The sequence below is a fragment of the Alexandromys fortis genome, unplaced genomic scaffold (genome assembly GCF_014885135.2).
Source record: "Alexandromys fortis isolate MF-2015 unplaced genomic scaffold, M_Fortis_MF-2015_v1.1 scaffold_1, whole genome shotgun sequence".
Classification (NCBI taxonomy): Eukaryota; Metazoa; Chordata; class Mammalia; order Rodentia; family Cricetidae; genus Alexandromys; species Alexandromys fortis.
In genome coordinates, this window is record NW_026067927.1 from 34,727,775 (window position 1) to 34,752,029 (window position 24,255).

The window sequence follows — 24,255 nt, forward strand, 5'->3', positions numbered from 1 at the left end:
AGTTCCAAGACAGGCTCCAAAGCCACAGAGAAACCCTGTCTCGAAAAAGCAAAAAAAAAAAAAAAAAAAAAAAGGTAGTTGACAGATTTGTATAGATACAGAAAATTTTATTTACTTCTTTTTCTTGGTACAAACCTGTATACATTTTACATATTAGGTAATATCTTTTTAAAAAAAATAAAGTAAATATTTAAAAAAAAGATTAGATCTCAACACTTTGAACAGGCAATGATTTATTATTAATTGCTTGATACTGTTTCACTGAGTGGGTCTTCATAGCCTTATTGTAAAATGAGATGTCATAAAAGAAAGTGAGCCAGATGTGGTGACTCACGCCTGTTTCTTACCACTCAAGAAACTGAGGCAGGAATGGTTACCTTGAGTTTGAGATCAACCTGAGCTACAGGTCAGTCTTTATGGTACTTGACCCTTTCAGTCAGGATTGAATACAGCCAGCTTTCCTTAGTGGTTTACAAGTCTCTCTGAAGTAACTCTTTGCAGATTTGTTACATTTACTATTTGCAATGTGGTTTTGAGCCTATCCATTCACATGGTGTGGCAGGAATGTGGAGGTCAAAGGACAGCTTACAGGAGTTAGTTCTGGACTTCTGCTCCATGGTCCTGGAATTAAACTCAGATCATCAGGCTTGGCGGCAAGCTCCTTTATCTGGAGTGTCATCTCACTAGCCCTTTGTATATATTTTTGAGACAGGGAATCATGTAATGTAGACTGTTATTGAACTTTCTGTATAGTAGAGAATGACCTTGAACGTCTGATCCTCCTGCTTCTACCTCTCAAAAGGTGGAGTTACAGATGCTTTACCACACTTGGTTTTTCTTTTTCCTTTTTATTTTCTGTGTAGTCCTGGCTGTCCTGAAACTAGCTCTGTGTACCAGGCTGACCTCGAACTCAGAGATCTGACTGCCTCTGCCTTCTGAGTTCTGGGATTAAAGGCATGCTCCACTGCTACCTGACCACACCTGGTTTTTCTTTCTGAGTAGCGTAGACTGGCCTCAAATTCCTCGTTACCATTACAGTCATGTGTCACAATGATTGCTCATCTGCTTGCATTGATTTACTTAGCTACAACTTCACTGTGTGAAAACTATCTCTAGGTGACTTTGGATTTTTAAGAAAATCTGATTGCAAACTGATCCTTTCACCTTGTATCATAGTCACTTAAAATGCAATATTAAACTGGATGTCATGGCACATGTCAGGAATCACAGCCCTTGGGAGGCTGAAGGCAGGAGTTGATTTTGAAGCCAGTCTGGGTTACAGAATGAGATTTAAATGCTGGATGTTGCACACACTTTTGATACTTAAAGCTGGTGTATCTCTGGGTTCCAGGCTAGTCTGGTCTACATATAGAGTTCAAGGTTAGCCATGGATACACAATAAAATACTGTTTTGTGCGCTAGGTTGACAACTCAGCATTTAAGTGTGCCTACTCCTCTTCTAGAGAACCCAGGTTTGATTCCCAGCATCTGTATCAGGCAGCTCACAATACCTGTACCTCCAGATCCAGGGAGACCTCATCTTGTCTTCATGGTCACACACACACACTTCAAAATATCAATCTTGAGAGGCTGGAGAGATGGCTCAGCATTTGAAGAGCGTCTTTCAGAGGACTCCAGTTTGGTTCCTAGCACCCACGTAGTGCTCATAGTCCTCCATAACTCTAGACCCAGGATATACATGCAGACAGAAATGCCTGTACACGAAATAAAATGAAAAAAGAGTAAATATAAAAATCTTGGAATAAATTTAAACATAACAAGACGGGGGAGTGACTCGTGCCTGTAGTCGCAACACTCTGAAGGATAAATAAAGCACGGTGAGCTTCAGGTCAGTTGGGTTACATAGTACATTCAAGAGTAGCCTGGGTTCATAGCAGGGCATACTCTCTCTCATACATATACCAAAAAAGAAAAAAAAAAACCCAAAACCACATGGTCAAGTTCCAAACAGATAACAGCAGCTGGAGTTGTAACCCAATAGCTATGTATCCTGTGCATAGGGTTCTAGGTTCCACATGAAAACAAATGAGGGGGTATTTATGATTTGAACTTACCCCTTTTATTACCCAGTGTGCATAAGGAGGTTAGAGGACAATTTGTGAAAGTCAGGTTTCTTTACTAAGTGGGTCCCGGACCTAGTTATCTCCTTGTACTTTTTTTTTTTTTTTTTTTTTTTTGGAACTTGCTCTGTAGACCAGTCTGGCTTTGAACTCACAGAGATCTGCCTGTCTGCCCTTCAATGCTGGGATTAAAGGCATTTGCCTCCACCACCAGGCTCTCTTTGCACTTCTTAAGGCTTTATCCACTACTCCAGGCTATCTGGTCCAAAAGTTTCCAGATAGATCTCCTGGCTCTTCCTTCTGTCTGTCTATCTTGTTTTAGGAGTGCTGGGATTACAAATACATACTACTGCATCTGGCGTTTTGTGGATTATGGGCATAGAGTTTGTGGTCAGGCTTGGCAGGCTAGTGATTTTACCTTCTGAACTATCTCCCAAGTCCCTTCATTGTATTTTTAATTTCTTTTTTCTTTTTTTGCTTTGCGGTGGTTGGAGACAGTTTCTTTCTTTCTTTTTGGAGTCTGTCCTGGAACTCGCTCTGTAGACCAGGCTGGTCTCGAACTCACAGAGATCCGCCTGCCTCTGCCTCCCGAGTGCTGGGATTAAAGGCGTGTGCTACCACCACCTGGCTCCTTCATTGTTGTTTTAACTTATATTTTTGCTGATATTAATGCATGCTTTTTTCAAAAATGATTTTTGTGTGTGGGTGTTTTGCCATGAATGTTTATATAGTAGTTGTGCATGGTGTCCTTGGAGGCTAGAAGTGGGTACCTGACCTTTTGGAACTTGGCTTACCAATGGTTGCGAGTTGCCATATGGATACTGGGAATTGAATCCAAGTTCTTTGGGAGAACAATCAGTACTCTCAACCTCTGAGCCATCTGCCCAGTCCTATGTTTATTTATTTGCTTTATTTTTAGGCTTATCTTTTTTAAAAAAAAAATTATTTGTTTGTTATGTATACAATATTCTATCTGTGTGTATGCCTGCAGGCCAGAAGAGGGCACCAGACCTTATTACAGATGGTTGTGAGCCACCATGTGGTTGCTGGGAATTGAACTCAGGACCTTTGGAAAGAGCAGGCAATGCTCTTAACCTCTGAGCCATCTCTCCAGCCCTAGGTTTATTTATCTTATGTATATGATTGCTCTATTGACTTTATGCCAGAAGAGGGTATCAGATCCTACTATTGATGGTTGTGAACTACCATGTAGTTGCTGGGAATTGATGAATTTAGGACTTCTGGAAGAACAGCCTGTGCTCTTAACTGCTGAGCCATCTCTCTAGTGCCTGCTATTTGTATTTTGTCTTTGCTTAATATATTAATATATTTTTTTGTTTTCAAGTTAAATTATTCAGTGGTAGTTGCATTGTCGGTGATGATGATAACCATTTTACTAGTATAGTCCAGGTGACTTGTATTCCTGGACCCTCCTGCCTTAGCCTACCATGTGATTAGACATTTATCTTCAGAGGTTTCTTTGTGGGGGTTGCTAATGTGGGAATTGTATTTAGGTTTTCATACTTTGTAGGCTCTGCCACCAATATATGTATATATACATACAAACTCATACACACATCCTTTTTTTACATCTTTTGAGACAGAATTCTTGCTAAGTTGCCTGACATGTCCTTGAATTTACTATCCTCTTATTTGAGCCTCCTGAGTATCAGGAATAGCCCTATGCTATAAGACTCAGTTTTTAAGAGATATTTATGTATACTCTAGATGATGTACATTTTTTTTAAAATATTTATTTATTATGTATACAATATTCTGTCTGTGTGTATGCCTGAAGGCCAGAAGAGGGCGCCAGACCTCTTTACAGATGGTTGTGAGCCACCATGTGGTTGCTGGGAATTGAACTCAAGACCTTTGGAAGAGCAGGCAATGCTCTTAACCACTGAGCCATCTCTCCAGCCCCGATGATGTACATTTTTTAATGACTCAATAAGCATTATTTTATTTTGCCTTTTTACCTTTTGTTTGAGATAGGATCTCAAGCATGTAGCCCAGGCTGACCTCAAACTCATCGACTGAGTAGGTGAGGATGATCTTGAATCCCTAATGTTTTTTTTTTTTTTTCACCTCCCAGGTACTAAGACTGTAGGTATATGCTGCAGTGCCTGTCTGCTTAAATTTGGTAATCCCATCGTTTACAAATTGGAGAACCAATAAGTTGACGTATATGAATGTAATGTTTACATATTACATCAGGTTTTTGTGTCTGCTGCTGTTACATGAAATTATAAAGGCCTTTTTGTTCTTTTTGTTTTTGGTCTGTAAAAAACACTTGCTTCCAAGCCTAATAACTTTAATTCCTCTGACCCACATGGTGGAAGGAGAGGACTGACCCTTGTAAGTTGTTCTCTGATTCTACATACATGTGCATACACATACGCGTGCACGTGCGTGCACACATATACACACAAATGTGACTGCATCTACTGTTTATTTATGTTTAAATTTTTTTTTTCTTTTTCTTTTGGTTTTTCGAGACAGGGTTTCTCTGTACCTTTGGAGTCTGTCCTGGAACTCTCTCTGTAGACCAGACTGGTCTCGAACTCAACAGAGATCCATCTGCCTCTGCCTCCTGAGTGCTGGGATTAAAGGTGTGCGCCACTACGCCCGCAAGGGTATTCTCAAACTCTTGTTGGAAGATGTCTGTGAAAACTTCATACATAGTTTTTCATCTACCTCTTCAGTGCTGGAATTAAGCATGTACCACTATAACTGGTATATGCAGGTAATGGAGAATAGAACCTAGGGCTCTGTAGAGCCTGGAGAAGCATCTGATCATCTGGCAACAGCTAAGCTGCATCGCTAACCCCTTCAATACTTGTAAAAGAGTGCTGGAAGGCTGAATGTGGTGAGTGTCAGCCAGGGCTACACAGTGAGACCCTTTCTCAAAAAGTGGGAGGGGCACTAGAAGGTTAAAATACATTTTGAAGGATGAACTGTTTTAATATATTAGATATTGTTAAAAGTAATGACTGGTTATGTAATATCCCTTATGTACCAGGAACAGTCTGAAAGAAGTTGCTAAGTTAAGGTGTACTCCCTATGTCATCTCTACTTCTTTCTTTCTGTGCTGTATGGCTTTGCTGTCAGTGGACATTAATGTCATACTCATTGTTACTGACATTTTATACCCAAAGCACCTATTTATTTATTTATTTGTCACATCTTTAAAATTTTGTTGTAGCCGAGGAGTGGTGGCACACACCATTAATCCCAGCACATTGGGAAGCACAGATTGGCGGATCAATGTAAGTTCCAGGCTAGTCAGGGTTACATAAGGAGATCACGTATAAAAAGCAATAAAAGACCATCCATACTTCTTTATAAAATGAATTAAAGATCTATGTTTTGTGGGACGTATGTAATGTTAGTGTTCAGGAGCTGGGACAGAAAGACTGGGATATGAAAAATCTTGTCTCAGAAAACCAAAACAAGGTCTAGGCAAATAATAGCTTAAGCTTGTTGTAGTCATAGCATTCAGGAGGCTTAGTTAGGTGGGGCTTTTGAGTTTAAATTATGGAATAGCCTCTATTGGAGTGAGAATCTGCTTCAAGGTTCCTCCCTGTTAAAAATTAGTATTTTCTTGTCAATTTTAGGACCCACAGCCTTGTTCATAGGAGGGGATCCCTCTATATTCCTAAACTTTATATGTGTTTTATAATTAGCACACCATATATAATATGGTGCGTTTTAAATAAGGCGTCCTACTGTGCCATAATTTGCAAAGAATTACAGAACCGTTAAAGGATAATAAGATTCTGAGTTTAAAGTGATTTTAGTTAAAAGAGCTGAGGGCTGTATAGCTCAAACCGACCATAAACTGAAGAGTTTTAGGATCACAGGTGTATTCTGTCACAACTGGTTTGAAATGTCTGCAAACATCTTAATTGTAGAAGTGTTACTGTATAAATAAGTAAAATTAAACTTATAATATCAGGTCTTTGTTAGAGGTGATATTAGAGTCTTTGTGTTTTGTATAGGGTTTCACTTTGTAGCTTAGGCTTCCTCCAGTCTTGGCCTCTCACTAGGATTATAGGCATGAGCAACTACACCCATCTGTAAGTGAAGGTTTTTTTTTTTTTTTTTTTTTTTTTTTGTATCTCTTGTAGACCAGGCTGGCCTCGAACTCACAGAGATCGGCCTGCCTCTGCCTCCCAAGTGCTGGGATTAAAGGCGTGCACCACCACCACCCGGCTTATTTATTTTTTAAAGTTGTTTTGAGACAGGGTTTCTCTGTGTAACAGTCCTAGCTGTTCTGGAACTCACATTGTAGACCAGGATGGCCTCAAACTCAGAGATCCACCAGCCTCTGCTTCCCAAGTGCTGTTAAAGGTGTGTGTCACTACTGCCTGGGTAAGAGAAGTCTTGATACTAGGTACTTTGTCAGTTTTATAATATGTATGACATTATTTCCTGAGGGCAACTGACAGAATTATGACAAAGATAACTTTAATAGTTCTTTTTTTTAATATCTATTTATTTATTATGTATACAATATTCTGTCTGTGTGTATGCCTGCAGGCCAGAAGAGGGTACCAGATCCCATTACAGATGGTTGTGAGCCACCATGTGGTTGCTGGGAATTGAACTCAGGACCTTTAGAAGAGCAGGCAGTGCTCTTAACCTCTGAGCCATCTCTCCAGCCCCTAATAGTTCTTGATAGGCTTACATCTGCATTGATTTCTGTTGAAGGAGCGGCAGGGCTGCGTCCCCGGCACCCGGCCGCCCACATGGCTAGCTTATGCCCCAAAATAATTACACGGAAACTGTATTCTTTTAAACACTGCCTGGCCCATTAGTTCCAGTTTCTTATTGGCTAGCTCTTACATATCGATCTAACCCATTTCTAATAATCTGTGTAGCTCCACGAGCTGGCTTAACAGGAAAGATCTTAACCTGCGTCTGTCTGGAGTGGGAGAATCATGGCGACTCCTGACTCAGCTTCTTTTTCCCAGCATTCTATTCTGTTTACTCCACCCACCTAAGGGTTGGTCTATCAAATGGGCCTAGGCAGTTTCTTTATTAATAAGTCACTCCCACATCAGATTTCCATAAAGAACTGTAACAATTTGGGCGCTGGAGAGATGGCTCAGTAGTTGAGCTATTAACTTTTTTGTTGTTATTTGTGGAGGAGAGTTCGAGACGGGGGTTTCTCTGTAGCTTTGGAGCCTGTCTTTGAACTAGCTCTCTTAGACCAGACTGGTCTTGAACTCAACAGAGATCAGCCTGCCTCTGTCTCCCAAGTGCTGGGATTAAAGTCATGCACCACCACAACCTAGGGTTGTTTTGTTTTGTTTTTTGAGTCAGGATTTTTTTTTTTAAGATTTATTTATTTATTATGTACACAGTGTTTAGCCTCCATGTATGCCTGCAGGCCAGAAGAGGGCGCCAGATCTCATTACAGATGGTTGTGAGCCACCATGTGGGTTGCTGGGAATTGAACTCAGGACCTCCAGAAGAGTGGTCAGTGCTCTTAACCTCTGAGCCATCTCTCCAGCCCCCGAGTCAGGATTTTTTTATGTAGCACTATAATCCCACTTACCTGGGATTAAAGGCATACACCACTATACCCATCAGAAAAAAATTTAACCTTTGTGTGTATATATGCCTGCAACAGTGTACATGTGGAAGGCAGGGAACAACTTGATGGAGCAGGTTCTCTCCTTGTACCCTATGGGTTCCAGGGATTGAACTCACAGTCAGGTCTAACAGCAAGTGCCTTCACCCATGGAACCATCTTGATATCTCTCAAGCTTAATTTTCAAATAGACATGTAGTGAAGAATTTTAGAACTTTACCAGGAACTAACTGCAGTGCTGTGCCTGCTTACTTAGCATCTCCAGTTCCTGTCTTCTTCCCACTGCTTAATAGCACAATGTTACGGGTAATGTACTTGAATCTTTTATCCCTTAATAGATTATATATGTTCTAGTCCTTTCGTTTTATTTTACTTTCCCTATGTTGTCAGACTGGCATAGAACTCACCTGTTTCAGCCTTCCGAGCAAATGTTGGAATCGCAGACGTGTACTATTGGGCTGGTTAAATTTGTAATTTAGAAAAGTAAATCTATCTGGGTATGTAAACCCAGTGTTTACATACATGGGAGAGTGTTCTGGATTCATTTCCAGCATTCTGTATAAACAGGAGGGGCACATACCACTAGCTGCAACACATTGTGGGGTAGAGGCAGGAAGATCTCTTGTGAGTTCTAGGCCAACTAGGGCTATATAATGGAAATTTTGTCTCAATAGTAAATTAAAAAAATAAGTAGAGACTGGGTGATGGTGGCGCATGCCCTTAATCCCCCAGCACTCAAAAGGCAGAGGCAGACAGATCTCTATGAGTTTGAGGCCAGTCTGGTCTATAAGAGCTAGTTCCAGAACAGGCACCACAGCTACAGAGAAACCCTATCTTGAAAAATGTAAAAAAAATAAGTAGAGTCTGAAGACTAAGTTATTTGGAGGAAGTCATATAATCAAGGTACCATTGTCTTAAAGCATTATCAGACTTTAAGTCGTCCATATGTAACTTGTATTTATTTATTTATTTATTGTCTTTGTTATTCAAAACAGGGTTTCTCTTTGTTTGACCGCTTTGTATGCCAGTCAGGCCTTGAATTCACAGAGATATTTGAAAAACCATTAAAAAAAGAAAAAGAAAAAATAGAGTTATAACAGTTCAAATTATGCAGAGGTTATTCTTTTGCAAGCAGTTAATATTACAGTCTCCCCCAGACAGTGTTTCTCTATAACTGACCTGGAACTTACTTTGTACACCTATGTGCATTGGTGTTTTGCCATGGGTGTTGGATCCCTGGGAAATGGAATTACAGACAGTTGTGAACTGCCATGTGGGTGCTAGGAATTGAACTCTGGTCCTCTGGAAGAACAGTAAGTGTTCTTAACCTCTGAGCCATCTCTTGAGCCCCAGGATTATTATTTTTAACAATTGTATATCCAGTATTGAGTATATATTTACCAGAAATGTTAAAATTGGTTTTTGTCATTACATTTACTGGCAGTACAGTTAAAATCTAGAAAGATCCATTTTTATAAAGTATGTTATTTTGGAGGTGCTTATAATTTCATTTGCATTTATAGTCTCATGGTGATCTAAGGATACTTCTTTTCTTGTTAGGACAGGATCTTGTTATGCAGACTAGGCTGGCCTCACAAGGCAGAGGCAGGCGGATCTCTGTGAGTTCGAGACCAGCCTGGTCTACAAGAGCTAGTTCCAAGACAGGCTCCAAAGCCACAGAGAAACCCTGTCTCGAAAAAGCAAAAAAAAAAAAAAAAAAAAAAAAAAAAAAAAAAAAATGATAACAGCCTTAATAAAAAAACATAGAAAAATGGCTGAGTGAGTAAAAGACCTTGTCACTAAACCTGATTTGAGTTCAATCCCTGGATTCCACATGATGAAAGGATAGAACGGACCCCTACATGCATACTTACTGATTCATGCCTACATAAGAAGCACACAAAACATAAAAATAAAAACAAATCTAGCAATTATAATAACAACCTCTCCAAATGAGACACTGAGGGTTTGTGTGTGTGTATTTGTGTTTGTGTATATGCTTGTGATAGCAGTGATTAAACCCAGGGCTTTGAGCATGTCAGGTAGTGTTATTACTGTGTACTCAAGCAGTTGAATTACTTTAAGGTTATACCATGATAGTGTTTGGCCAGTAAATGGGTTTTTGACTTTGTAGTAGGTGCTTATGTTTTAAAAGTGCTATGTTGTTATGGTTAGTAGAGTCATGACTGGGTAAGGTAGAGTCAGAAGGCTGCTTGGCGCTAAGTCTTGTGTAGGCTAGGCTGGCCCTGAACTGAAGTGAACGATTTTCCTGCCTTGGCCTTCTAAGTCATTGAGATAACAAATGTGAGCCATCCCTTGTGGCTTATACTGGTCTTTTAAACAAAACCTGAAATTATTTGTGTGCGCGTACGTGGCATGGAAACAGAAATGGAGGTCACAGGACAATTTTTTGGAGTTGGTTCTCTCCTACCAAAGTTTCAGGTAGTAAACTTGGTTGTCAGTTTTGCTTGACAGGTACTGTTATCAGCTGAGCTGTTTTCTGGCCCCTAATGTTGGTCTTTGTTATACTTTATAATTTCTGTTTGTTTTCAATGCTGATGGTCGAATTCAGGACCTTGAATGTGCAGATAAAGCCCAACACTTGACCATACTTCCATACTTCAGCCCTGGCTGTCTTAGTACTTGCTCTATCGATCAGTTTGGCTTCAAATTCAGAGATTGCTTGCCTCTGCCTCCTGAGTGCTTTCAACTTAGTTTTTTTAAAATACAGAACAAAACCTTTTATGTGTGTGAATGTTTGGCTGCATGTATATTTATGTACTGAATATGTGCCTGTGCTTCCAGAGGCCAGAAAGAGAGACCGTACCCTGTAACTAGAGTTACAGGTGGGTACTGGGAATCAAAATTGGGTACTTGGAAAGAGCAACCACTGCTATTAACTATTTGCACCATCTCTTTGAGCCTTAAAAAAAATTAAACTTAAAAAGATTAACTTAATGTATGCATCTGTCATGATGCTCATATATAGGTCAGAGAACAACTTGTGAGAGTTGGTTTTCTCATTTCACTGTATGAGTTCTGGGGATTGAAGTGAGTGTGTCAGGCCTGGCATCTTTACTGCTGAGCAATCTTGCTGGTCTTTGACTTGGTTATTTGACAGAGAAATTGTATCTCGCGTATTCATAGCTCAAGGTCTAGACTGGCCTAGTAAGTGTTGCATGAGTGAATGAAGGTGAAGTTTTACAGCTTTGTTTTAGTTGGGGTCATAAAAGAATCCCTAGCACATGGCCTTTAGAGCTCAGTAGGTACATTGCTTGCTTAACTTGTACTAAGCCTTGCACTAACCTGCACTTTCATCCCACCACTGCATAAACCAGGTGTGATGGTACCTACATAATTGGTACATAATCCCTGTACTTTGAAGATGAACATAGGATTGTAACAAGTTCATCTTTGGCTATGTGATACGTTGAAATTTAAGGTTAGCATGTGGTGCATGAGAGCCTATCTCAGCCAGCTAGCCCATCCAACAAATTCAGAACACAGCAGACTCTTTCTGTGAATGGTGTGCTTTCACTGTTTTCTTTTTTGCTGAGGCTGTAAGTGGTTTAGAACAGCTCTAGAGGCTATAGAGGCCTGGGAGTTGAGTACTGGTTATTTGAATCTTGAGCTTTGGTGAATTTCAAGGGTAGTCACCACTTCATTCTAGGCTAATGATCGTCCCACATTGCCTGTTCTATGCGGATCTTCAGAAAACATTTCTGATACTGTGTAGCCTTGCTTGGTCTTCACTTTGCCTTCTGTGTGTTGGGATTAAAGTTATGCGCCACCAGCTCCTAAACCTTGCTGTCTTATTTTAAAGACATTTATTACATTTATTTATTTATGCGGGTGTGGAGGGCGGGGTGTTCCTGTCCCATGGCACACTTGGAGGTTACAGTACAACTTGTGGGAGTTTCCTTTCCTTTCATCGTGTGTGTCCTGGGGATCACTTGTACCAACCACACCATAGCACCTCCCTTCATTTTTATTTTTTTAGGTGTATTTTTAATTATTTCATTTATTTGTTTATATTCTGTGAGTATGTGCATATGTATGTACTTATCCAAGGAGGCCAGTCAAGAACTTGTTGGATCCCCTGAAGTGGTTGTGGGTGCTTGGGGACTAAATGGGTTCTCTGCAAGAGCAGCAGCCACTCTTAACCATTGGGCCATCTCTCTGGCCTTGAAGAACTCAATGTGCGCCCGCCTGCCTCTGCCTTCCGAGTGCTGGGATTATAGGCATGCACTTCTGATTCTTAAGGATACTGCAGTTATGCTGACACTGCTTTTAATGTCTTTCTGCTCTGAGCTAGTAGAAAAAGCATATGTGTTAATTTGCCCTTAGTCCTGGCGTTTGGTAGTTTGTGGTATCTATAACAGCTTAATCATAATTGCTACCACCTTTACTGTTAAGAATGTTTTTAGCCAGGTGGTGGTTGTTTGAGGCCAGCCTGATCTACTGAGTTCCAGGATAGGCTCCAAAGCTACACAATGAAACTCTATCTTGAAAGCAACAAGCAAACAAAACAAATATTTTTAGCAGCTTTTGGTTCGTAGGTATCTAATAAGTGCTTGCATAATTATTTTTATTTTTATTTATTCATTTTGCTATGTGAGATAAAGCAACACTGAAATTATATGGAGTCAGTTATCACATGCTGGTGAGACTTTTGTACTAATTCATAGATTATCTTTTTTGTGGTCCCTCCATCCCCAAGCCTCAGGACTCAAAAACAAGTACTGGTTAACTATGGGATGAATTTTTTTTTCAATCTTGGCAGATCTCTGGTGCTTTAAAAAAAAGTAGCTAATTTACTAAGAGTTCTACCTCAGACACAGAGAGTCTTTCGTTTGATGTACAGTTGGTGGTGGAGGAATAATTGGTCAGCATATGCTATTTAATAAGCTTCCTCAGGTGGTTAGGAGATGATAGGCAAGTACTCTACCACTGAACTATACCCTCAAGCCCTGGGTATGTATCCATTAGTCTTGAGTATATCTATGAGTAGAATTACTGGGATATGTGGTTATCATGTTATCTTAAATATTTTAATTTCTTAGAAAGTTTTTTTTTGTTTTTTTGTTTTTTTTAGATTTATTTTATGCACATGAATTTTGCCCACATGCATGCATCTTTACTCCGTGAATGCCAGGTGCTCCCTGAGGTCAGAAGAGGGTGTCAGATCCCCTGGAACTGGAATTAATGGATGTGGGTGCTGGGAACCAAACCTGGGTTCTCTGTATTCTGAACCATCTCTCCAGCCTAGATCTTTTGATCTCTTAACAGGGCTGTACTAAAGTCACCATCATACTTTTCTTCATCAATACTTGTTATTTTGCTGGTGATTTTGATTTGCATTTCCTTCACAACTTAGCACGTTTATTTTTTGGCATTGTGTCTGATAATGCAATGTAATCGATTTGTAATTGATATATAAAGAGAAGGTAGAACCACTTCCATGTCTTCAGTTATGGTTAGATTTATCATAAGTAGTTAAAGTAACTAAGGTTTTACTCAGTGGATGATGAATACAGTCATTAATAGTTTGAGCTTCAGTTGTGCTATCCAACTTTGAATCCTGGCTCTGCCTTTTACTAAACAACTATTACTATTAGGCATATAGTAAATACGTGTAAAAATATATGTCTTATGAGAATCCAAGGAGGATCATTGTGCTTGACACATCAGAAATACTGAATATACATTACTTAGATTTATGATTTGAATAATATTTATCAATGATTGGCAAATTATTCTTTTTTTTTTTTTTTTTTTTTTTTTTTTTTTTTTTTTTTTTGCTTCCTCCCCTACCTCCCAAGAGTTTCTTTCTGTAGCCCTGGCTGACCTGGAACTAGCTCTGTGGACCATGTGACCTTAAACTCACAGGATCTGCCTGCCTCTATCTCCTGAGTGTTGGGATTAAAAGCCTCTGCTACCATACAGATTTTCATTCAGGCTTTGAAATTTCAATCAACAAATTTTAATGTTACAATCTTTCTTATTTGATTGGCAAAATGATTCTCGAGGGCTTTTAAAAAGGAAATGCTATATTTCTTTCCTAACTCCTGAGTGACTATAAAGATGGAAAAGTAAATGTATTATTTTCACTTGAATTTTACTTACATACATGAGTATTTTGAAGCATCCTAGGTCATTCTATTTTACATACTTAATGTGAAAGAAGTCTTAGTTGTTTTTTTTTTTTTTTAATGTTTATGGGTTTTTTTCCTACATGTTTGTCTGTGTACCAGTTTGTTTGGTGGCAGCATAGACCAGAAGAGAAGAGAGCATTGAAGCCCCTGGAGCTAGAATTACAGATGATTGTAAGCTACCCTGTATGTTGGCAGTGAAACCACCGTCCTGGAAGAGTATGCATGCTCCTAATTGAGCTTCCTTTCCAGCCCCGTGTGAAAGCAATTTTAAGGTTGAGAGATAATTTACGTATTGGACTGAGCCACATCCTTTGGTATCTTTTGAGTAGGGGCATTATTCCCCACTTGAATTATTTCTTTGAGTCCTTTCTTGACCACTGGAGCGCCATGTGGGTAGTTTCATGCATGGAGGAAGTAAAATGCAGTCTGACAGTTGAGCTCTCTAAGCGCATTTTGAAAGACATGGCCCTTAGGGCAAAATGATACTGTTTGGTTTTGTGTCTCCTTGACTTAAGCCAAGGCAGAGGAGGTTGCTTTTAGTCCTTGTAGCCTAGGTACTTTGGCCTCTGCAAAATACTTAGTGTTTTTTTTTTTTTTTGTATTATACAAGATGTATACATTTTTATATATACATAAATGTAAATTTTAATTTAATAAAATATACATATTTGTGTTTTCCTAGATTATAAAAGCACAGACCTGAAGGCAGGAAGTTTGTGCTGTTTAGAGACATGGACCTGGGAGCTGGGATGGGGCAGTTAGATACCAGGTCAATCAAGCATGTTATTTTTGGAGAAAGGATGTGGCCTGGGCTTCTGCGGTAAACAGTTCCTAAGAGCTTCATTTATATTTATACTATATTCTATTTGAATGTTGTTCCGAGTTGTGCTGTGTAGTATTTAGTATATCTTCCTTGTATATCATGGGGATAATTTAGGGTTGGGTGCATTGGCATGAGTATAGTTGTGTGGCTATGACCTATACTTCTAGGATTTGATTTTGTTGTTTGAGACTAGATCTCACTATGTAGTCCTAGCTATCTGGAACTATGTGGACCAGGCTGGCCTTGAACTTCCAGAGATCTATGCTTGCCTCTGCCTCCCAAATACTAGATTTAAAGACTTTTACCACCATATTCTGTGTACTTTTAGGATCTTTTTTCGTTATGAATAGTAATGAGAATGTAAAATATTAATTGAAAATTACTCTAAAAGACTATGCTGTGAACAATTAAGTCAGGCCAATTTGTGCTGGATTTTTAATCTATCAACATTAGAAATATTTGGGGGCTGGAGAGATGGCTCAGCGGTTAAGAGCATTGACTGCTCTTCTTGAGGACCGGAGTTCAAATCCCAGCACCCACATGGCAGCTCACAACTGTCTGAAAATCCAGTTCCAGGAGATCTGACACCTTCACACCAATGCACATAAAATAAAGCTAAATAAACCATAAAAAATTAAAAAAAAACATTAGAAATATTTATTGTGGATGTGAGTGGGTACTGTGTGCCACATAGCTAATTTGGAGAGGGTAATATTATGAGGGTTTGTTCTCTGCATTGAGTTCCAGGGATCAAATTAAAGTTGTCTGACTTTGTGGCAGGTTCCATGGAGCCATCTTGCTAGGCCTGGCTGCATTTTCCTTTTGTATTTTTTAGGCATTGGCTTTTCAGAGTTCTATTTTGATGGTAATGCTTTGAAGGTTTTCTATTCTTACTGATTCCCCATGTTTTGTCTGTCTAAAGTGTCAACCGAAGAAAAGGTCTACACCACTGAAATATGAAGTTGGAGATCTCATTTGGGCAAAATTCAAGAGACGCCCATGGTGGCCCTGCAGGATTTGTGCTGATCCATTGATTAATACACACTCAAAAATGAAAGGTAATCATTTATAGCTGATAATTTGTGATAAAATGCAATATGTAATCATAGGTTTGCAGTTGCTTTCAGTGTAATTCAGGAGTTTTGTTACTTTAGCAATAAATAATTCATTGTTATGAATTGTTAACAAATTTCAAATTTCCTCTTTAGTTTTTTTTTTTTTTTAGTTTATGCACTCTGAGATTTAAAAGTTGTTACACTAGGCATGTTTGATACTTGCCTGTTAATTGCATGGTTTGAAAGATTGAGGTAGGAATCATGAATTTGAGGACAATTATATAATGAGACTATTGTTTTGTTGTTCTTTTTGTTACTATGTATACAGCATTCTGTATACAGAAAAGTCATCAGATCTCATTTGAGCCACCATGTGGTTGCTGGGAATTAAACTCAGGACCTTTGAAAGAGCAGCCAGTGCTCTTTAACTGCTGAGCCATCTTCATCCAGCCCTGAGACTATGTTTTAAATAAAAGTTCTCAGCTATTCTGTTTGTATAGAATGGAAAATGGAAATGGCAATTTAGCTTTACCAATTAATATATATTCCCAGCCCCTTTACACTCTTCTTACTTGTTGGAGATGGGATTTCATGTATCTGAGGGTGACTTTGAACTGATCATCTGATCTTCCTCTGTCTTCCATGAGCATCATATAGGTGTGTGCCACCTAGTTTATGTGGTGTTATGTTCTAGCCCGGGACCCCTCTGAAAGGGTCGTTCAACCCCAAAAGGGGTCATAAACCATAGGTTGAGAATTGCTGACTTTTAGGGGATTGGAAGCAGGAGACTAAGGATTTCTAGCTTTTCCTTGTCTGCACAGTGAGCTTGAGGCCAATATGGGGTACATGAGACTCTGCCTCAACAAGTGTGACAGAATCTGGATTTGGAATATTTTTCTTTGATTATTGCAATTTGTTTTTCTTACTTGGTGTCTCAGGGTCTCTATTTCTGTGAAGAGACCTCATGACCATGGCATTTCTTATAAAGGAAAACATTTAATTGGGTGGCTTAGAGTTTCAGAGTTTTAGTTGGACGTGGCAACATGCAGGCAGACATGGTGCTGGAGAAGGAACTGAGAGTTCTACATCTTTATCTGAAGGCAACAGGAATTAAACTGAAATAGGTGTAACCTGAGCTTAGGAGACCGCAAAGCCCATCCTTACAGCTACAAGGCCACACCTCTTAAACTCCCTCTGAGATTATGGGGGCCAATTACATTCAAACTACAACGCTTAGTTTATCTAAGATATTTTTCCTTAAAGCTAAAGTCTAAAACTTGATTTACTTGATTATTTTTTATAATTTGTAGTTATGTATGTGTAAGTGAGGGCAACTACTCAAGGTTAACGGCATTGTATCCTTGAGCTGGAGTTATAGGCATTTGTGAGCTGTAGGTTCTGGGGCTTGAACTCTGGTACTAGAAGAGCAGTAAGAGTGCTCTTTATGGTTTAGCCATCTCTGCAGATGCCTATTTTTATATTTTGAAAAGACTAGGATGTTATGTATTCTTGGTCTGGACTTCAAACTAGTGACTATCCTGCTTCTTTTGCAGAATTACACTGTCCCAAAGAACAAAAATTTGTCCCCACCCACTTCCAACCCCCCAAAAGGAAAAGTGAGATTGCTGAAATTGATTTTATAGTTTAAAGTTTTTATTTAAAAAAACTTTTTTTCCTTTTTTGAGACAGGGTCTCTACATAGCTTTCGCTGGCCCTGAAGTCACCATGTAGACCAGGTTAGCCTCAAACTCACAGAGATCATCCACCTGCCTTTGCCTTCGAGTGCTGGGATTAAAGGTGTGCACCTTTGCACCTGACTCAGTTTGGGTATTCTTAATATTTATTTGCTTTTATGTGTGGGTGGTTTGCCTACATGTATGCAAGGGGTTGGAATTCCTGGATCTGGTGTTAGAGACAGTGGTTAACCGATGTGGGTGCTGGGAATTAAACCTATATTCTCTTGAAGAGCAGTCATCTCTGCAGCCCAGCCCGCCCCTACAGGGTTTTTTGTTTGCTTGTACTTATTTATTTATTTATTTTTAAATATTTATTTATTTATTTGTTATGTATACAATAGTCTATCTGTGTGTATGCCTGCAGGCCAGAAGAGGGCACCAGACCTTATAGATGGTTGTAAGCCACCATGTGGTTGCTGGGAATTGAACTCAGGACCTTTGGAAGAGCAGGCGATGCTCTTAACCACTGAGCCATCTCTCCAGCCCCCTATTTTTTTGTTTTTGTTTTTGTTTTTTTTCGAGACAAGGTTTCTCTGTGGCTTTGGAGCCTGTCCTGGAACTAGCTCTGTAGATCAGGCTGGTCTCGAACTCACAGAGATCTGCCTGCCTCTGCCTCCCGAGTGCTGGGATTAAAGGCGTGTGCCACCACCGCCTGGCTTTATTTATTTTTTTATAGGATTTATTTTTATTTTCCTATTATGTGTTTTGTACCATGTTTATGCCCAGTACCTATGGAGGCCAGAAGAGGGCACTGGATCCTTGGGACCTGGATTCTTGACTAACCACATGTAAGCTACCATGTGGTGCTGGGAGTCAGACTCAAGTTCTATGTTAGAGCAGCAAGTCCTCCTAATGGCAGAGCTGCTCGCCAGCACTGGAGTTGTTTTTTCTGTTACTCTACCTACATTGTAGAGTTTTGCTTTCTTTCTTTTTGGTTTTTCTAGACAGGGCTTCTGTGTGAAACAGCCCTGTCTGTTATTTTGTAGACCAATCTAGCCTCAAACTCAGGGAGATCCACCTGCCTCTTCTTCCTGAGTGCTGGGATTAAAGGCGTGTACCACCATGCCCAACATGCTATGTAGTCTAGGCTGACCTCTAACTCACAGAGATCTGTTAGCCTCTGTCTTCTTCTTTTATTAGAGTTTTTGGTACTGCGATTAAACACTGGGGATGTGTGGGTATTTCCAAGTAACAAATGTTTGTCTCTGAGGAATTCATGGCAAACACCTGAGACAGGAACAAACAGAAACCATGGAGCAGTGTTCTTACTAACTTCTTAGTCAACTTTCTCTCATCACCCAGGACCATCTTCTCAGAGATGGCACCATGCTCAGTGAGCTGGTCCCTCCCACATTGATGATCAATCAAGAAAATGCACCACAGGCTTACCCACAGTGCCAGTGAGGCATTTTCTCAATTGAGGTTTCCTTTTCCCGTATGGCTCTAGCCCATGTCAGGTTGATATAAAACTAGTTATCACATTCCCTGAGTGCTGGGATTAAGTTTTGGTTTCTTACTCATTTTAGTTCTCTTTGTGTATGCTAATTGGGCCCCTGCTGTTTATTTTTCAAATACTATTTATATCATATAAGTTGAGTCCTATGCCAGTACAGTTGACAAAATGATCATTTTGATTATCCTTGTGGGAAATTAAGAGTCCAGTAAAAGAGAGAAGCTGCCAGCTAATAATTAAACAGATAATTTCCCGAGAAGTATACCAAACAAACAGTGTTGGCTTATAATCAGTGATACGAACAGGGTCATCAACTTTTGATACAGGAATATTCTGGCCACTGACAGCGGGACCATTATTTATCCCTAGTGCATAAAATGGCTTTTTGGAGCCTATTCCCTATGGAGGGATGCCTTGCTCAGTCTAGACACAATGGGGAGGGCCTTGGTCCTGCCTCAAGATGATATGACAGACTTTGTTGACTTCCCCATGGGAGGCTTCACCCTCTCTGAGTGGATGGGGAATGGGGTGGAGCGGAGGTAGGGGGAAGTGGGAGGAGGGGAAGGAGAGGGAACTGGGATTAGTATCTAAAATTTTAAAAAAAGGATTATTTTAAGTAGAAAAAAAGAAGTATTCTGGGCATTTTTTGCTTATAGTGCTTGCCCCTTTTGAAAAAGGATTTATTTATGGGGATTTTATATTCTTAGGCCTTTGGCTAAATGTATGTCTGTTAAATAGTGTTGGATCCCCTGGAACTGGGGTCATAGTTGTGAGCTGTTATGTAGGTACTGGGAATTGAACCTGAATCCTGAAAGAGCAACCAGTGCTGTTAACCACTGAGTCATCTCTCCAGTCCTCTACTGCTTGCTTTTTTATTTTTTTTTGGAAAGATTTTATATTTGTTTGTTTGTTTGATGTATATGAACATTTTTCTTATATGTATGTATGCACATCACTTGGGCCCTGATACTCACAGTGTTTAGAAGAGGGTGTTAGATTCCTTGGGACTGGAGTTTAGGTGGTTGTGAGCCTACATGTAGGTGCTGGGAACCGAACCTGTGTCGTCTTCAAGACTTAAGTGCTCTTAACCTATAAGCCATCTCTTTAGCCTTCAGAATTTTATTATTTTATGTATATGAGTGTTTTGCTTGCTTTTTTGTCTTTGCAGCATGTGTGCTGAAGTGCTCATTGAGGCCAGAAGAGGGAGTAGGATTTTTTTTTTTAATAATTTCTTTTTATTTTATGTGCATTAGTGTTTTATCTGCCTACATGTCTGTATGAGGGTGTCAGATTTCCTGGAACTAGAACTACAGATAGTTGCGAACTGCCATGTGGGTAGTGGGAATTGAACCCTGGTCCTCTGGAAGAGCAGTGCTCTTAACCCCTGAACCATCATCTCTCCAGCGCCAAGAGATGGTAGGATCCCATGGAACTGTAGTTACAAATGGATGTTGGCCCCTGCTGGCGATTGAATCCTCTTGCATGGCAGTTGGTGCTCTTAAATACTGAGGCTTCTCTCAAGCCCCAGTGCTTTCCTTTTTAGGTTGGTATTTTTGGTGGTATTGGGAACTTACCCTTGGACCTTTCACATACTAGACAATCACAGTAAACCTCTCTTACTTTGTGATTATTGGGAGATTACATTAGAACTACTTAGGGTGGAAGTGATTTGCTTTAGGAACAGAAAGCAGCATGTTTTTTGCTCCTGAGAGGTTGAAGGTAGCAAATCATTCAGTGCCTGTAATGTTCATAAAAAAGTTCTGTGTAATATTCTAGGATGAATGTGCTGCCATTGAAGAAGGTCAGTTTGGTAGTGTTTTTAAAAACTTTTTAAGAAGTTCCACTCTAAACTGGGCAGTGGTGGCGTATACCTTTAATCCCAGCACTTGCCTTTAATCCCAGCATTTGGGAGGCACAGGTAGGCGGTTCTCGGTGAGTTCAAGGCTAGCCTGGTCTACAAGAGCTAGTTCCAGGACAGGTTCCAAAATTACAGAGTTTTTAAAGTTTGTCTCAAAACAAAACAGAAGTTTACTCTTAATGTTGTGTTGGTGTTGTACTGAAATTAGCATCTTATATTGGTCTAGAAATGTTAAAATTAGTTATTTTCCACTCATAGGGTAAAGGGCTGTAAGGTCTTACCTGTGTGTTTCACTATGAAAACTAATAAATATTCTGTAAATAATTTTTAAAAATTCACTCTATGGGCCCGTAGTGCTCAAGTTTGTAGCTTTCTCGCCTAGCATGAGTGAAGCAGTCAGGATACTCCTCAGTCCTGAGTAAATGGCACGAGTCTGTACTTAGGGGTTAGGAGGCGGGGATCAGAAGTTCAGGACCATCCCTGATTACACACTGAGTTTCAGGACAGTCTGGTCTGTCTGAGATCCTACCTCAAATAAAACAAAATAACAACAAAAAGTTCTGATCAGAACCAAGAGCATGCTTGTTTACTGGCAGAAAGAAACCATGGGTGGGAATTGGGGGAAGGGGTATAAAAGTTAAAACTCTTTAAAGCTATACTTTTTAGCTGGGCAGCAGTGTAGCACATGCCTTTAATCCCAGTACTTGGGACACAGAGGCAGGTGGATCTCTGTGAGTTTGAGGCCAGCTTGGTCTACACAGCAAGTTTCAGAACAGCCAGGACTGTGAAGCAGAGAAATCCTGTCTCGAAACACCCCTACCCCCCAAAAAAGTACTTTCTGAGACCTCTGTTATATTTTAGAGAAATGAACTCATGGCTAGTTAGTTCTTGTTTCTTTCTCCAGATTTCTATATTTTCAGTTTTGTTTTCTTGTTTTTGTAGTTCATGACAAGCCATAATCAGTTGAGTTCAAAAGACCTTACTGAATGAACATTTGCAGTAATGGCTCCATTTTTCCTGTGTGTGCTTACTGTTTATGTTACCACCATTGTCCAGTAGCCCATAAGAGATGTTGCAGTACTTAATTTTACAATTATGTGTGTGTATTCATGTATGCACATGTATTAGGTACACATGTCATGGGGCATGTGTGGAGGTCAGAGGACTTTGAGGTGTCACAGAGGTGTCACTATGTTTCTTAGTGATTGAATTCGGGTGGCTAGTCTTGACCACAAGTGCTTTACCTGCTTGAGCCAGCTTGCCAACCCCTATTCATAGCAGTGCAGTTCTTTCCTTCAACTTTTCTTTGAAAAATTTCAAACCTACTGGAAATTTAAGTATAATGAAACTATATACTTAGATTTAGCAGTTAGAGTTATGACAGTTCTTAGTTGACGTATAAAAATTACAGTGTAGTGTAAGTGCAGTATATAAAAAGAGTGATTTTTCTTTCTTCCCCCTTAGGGTAAGTATTTTTTTTTTTTTTTTTTTTTTTTTTTTTTTTTTTCGAGGCAGGGTTTCTCTGTAGTTTTGGAGCCTATCCTGGAGTTAGCTCGCTCGACCGACCAGGCTGGCTGCGAACTCATAGAAATACGCCTGCCTCTGCCTCCCGAGTGCTGTGATTAAAGGCGTGTGCCACCACCATCCGGCCTAGGGTAAGTAAGTATTTCAAATTGTGTTAGAAAACACAGATTTTGGGACTGGGGATGGAAAGTAAAGTGCTTTCCTTTCAAAGCAGGAGGACTGAAGTTTAATCCTCAGTACCCAGAGAAGTCCAGGCACTGTGCTAACTTCTCTAACACCAGCACTGGTGGGGCCAGAGGGTGAGAAAGAAAGGCAGAGTTCTGCAACTAGAATTCCAGGTGGCTGCTGGGCTTGTAGAGTGAGTGCTGGGAACTGAACTTGAGTTCCCTGTAGGAGCAGTATGTGCTCTTAACCTCTGAGCCATCTCCTGTTTTTGATACAGTATCTTGTAGCCAAGACTGAGCTCAGAATTACTGTGTAGTGTAGAATCACTGTGAATTCTGGATTACAGGCAGATATCACTAACCTTGATTTAGGTGGATTTAAAAAAAATTTTTTTTTTCTTCTTTTTCTTTGAGATAGATTCTCAATGTAGCTCTGGCTAGCCTGCAAGTCTTCTATAGACCAAGCTGGCTTTACACTTAAAGAGATCTGCTTACCTTTTTCTCCCAAGAGCATAAACCCAGCCCATGACTTAGTTTTAGATAAGGTCTTTCTTTTTTCTGAGACGATTTCACTTTGTATTCCTGGCTGTCACTCTGTAGACCAGGCTAATCTTGAACTCACAGAGACCTGCCCTGTCTGCTGCTCTAGTGCAGGGCCTAAGGCATGTGCCACCACCTTCTTGTGGTTTGAATTATTTCAGTCATTGTTCTCTCTGTAGAAGTTGGGAGTTAGTGCTGGATGTGGATGCTGGTGTTGTAGGCTTCTGAGGAATTCTAACACTTTTGTTTATGCCAAGGCAGGGGAAACTGAGTTTAAGACTAGCCTAGGAAGACCTTACCTCAGGGAAAAGATCTTTTAATAAGAGATTGTGTACCACTGTGTGTACAGTGTGTGTGGCAGTCATAGGATAGCTGTGGGAACTTCTTTCTACCACATAGGTCCTGAGGATTGAACTCAGGTAAGCCGACTTGACTTAGGTGCTTATCTCTCTGACTTGCTGTTTTTTTGTTTGGCGTCCAGAATGGTTTTGAACTTGTGGCACTTGTGTGCCTTTACCTTCCAAGTGCTGGAGGTATGTGGTATTGGGAATTGAAGAACTCCTAAACTAACTGTACCGAAGTTATGTCCCAGTCCCTCTGTGTCTGTCCATCCCCCCCAGTGTGTGTGTGTGTGTGTGTGTGTGTGTGTGTGTGTGTGTGTGTGTGTGTGTATGTGTGTGTGGTCCTGGGGATTGAATTCAGGGATACATACATGAAGCATAAGCTTTGCCAACTGAGCCACGTCCTCAGTCAGGGCTATTCATCGTTCATTTTTAGATTTAACCCACTCTTCTCATCTTTGTTCATCATGGTTTTCATTTTGTTGTTTTTGAGATGAGGTCTTACTTTGTAGTCCTGGCTGACTTGGAACTGGCTCTGTAAACCAGGCTGGCTTCTAACTCAACAGAGATTGACCAGCTTCTACCCACCAAGTACTGAGATTAAAGGTATGCACTATGTGCCTGGCCTACCTATATTTTTTTTTATGATGTATTTTTTATGTGGAAGCCAGAAAAGGGTATCAGATCCCCTGGAACTGGGGATATAGTTGTTAGCCACCACATGGATGCTATAAACCAAATCTTGGTCCTCTGGAAGAACAGCCAATGTTCTTAATGGCTGAGCCATGTTTCCAGATCTGGAATCAACATGGTTTTTCTTTTTTATTTTAAGGGTTTTTTTTTTTGTGATTTATTTTAATTATATGTTTGTGTGTGTGGTGGTGGTGGTGGGGTAATGAGTGTCCAGGTCTGAAGAGATCAGAGCA

At 40.0% G+C, this 24,255-nt stretch overlaps 1 protein-coding gene across 12 annotated transcripts in view; it reads left to right on the forward strand.

The window, feature by feature from the left end:
- The window catches only part of Nsd1 (nuclear receptor binding SET domain protein 1), a 112,559-nt gene that overhangs the window by 5,954 nt on the left and 82,350 nt on the right, over nucleotides 1-24,255 (forward strand). For 11 of the 12 annotated variants that reach the window (XM_050144058.1, XM_050144064.1, XM_050144057.1 and 8 more), the window contains one exon: nucleotides 15,581-15,716. In XM_050144058.1, the coding sequence (XP_050000015.1) occupies nucleotides 15,581-15,716 (136 nt within the window). Of the gene's footprint in view, nucleotides 1-15,580; nucleotides 15,717-23,670; nucleotides 23,936-24,255 lie in introns of those variants that run through there. The other variant, XM_050144065.1, reaches the window with a different exon arrangement.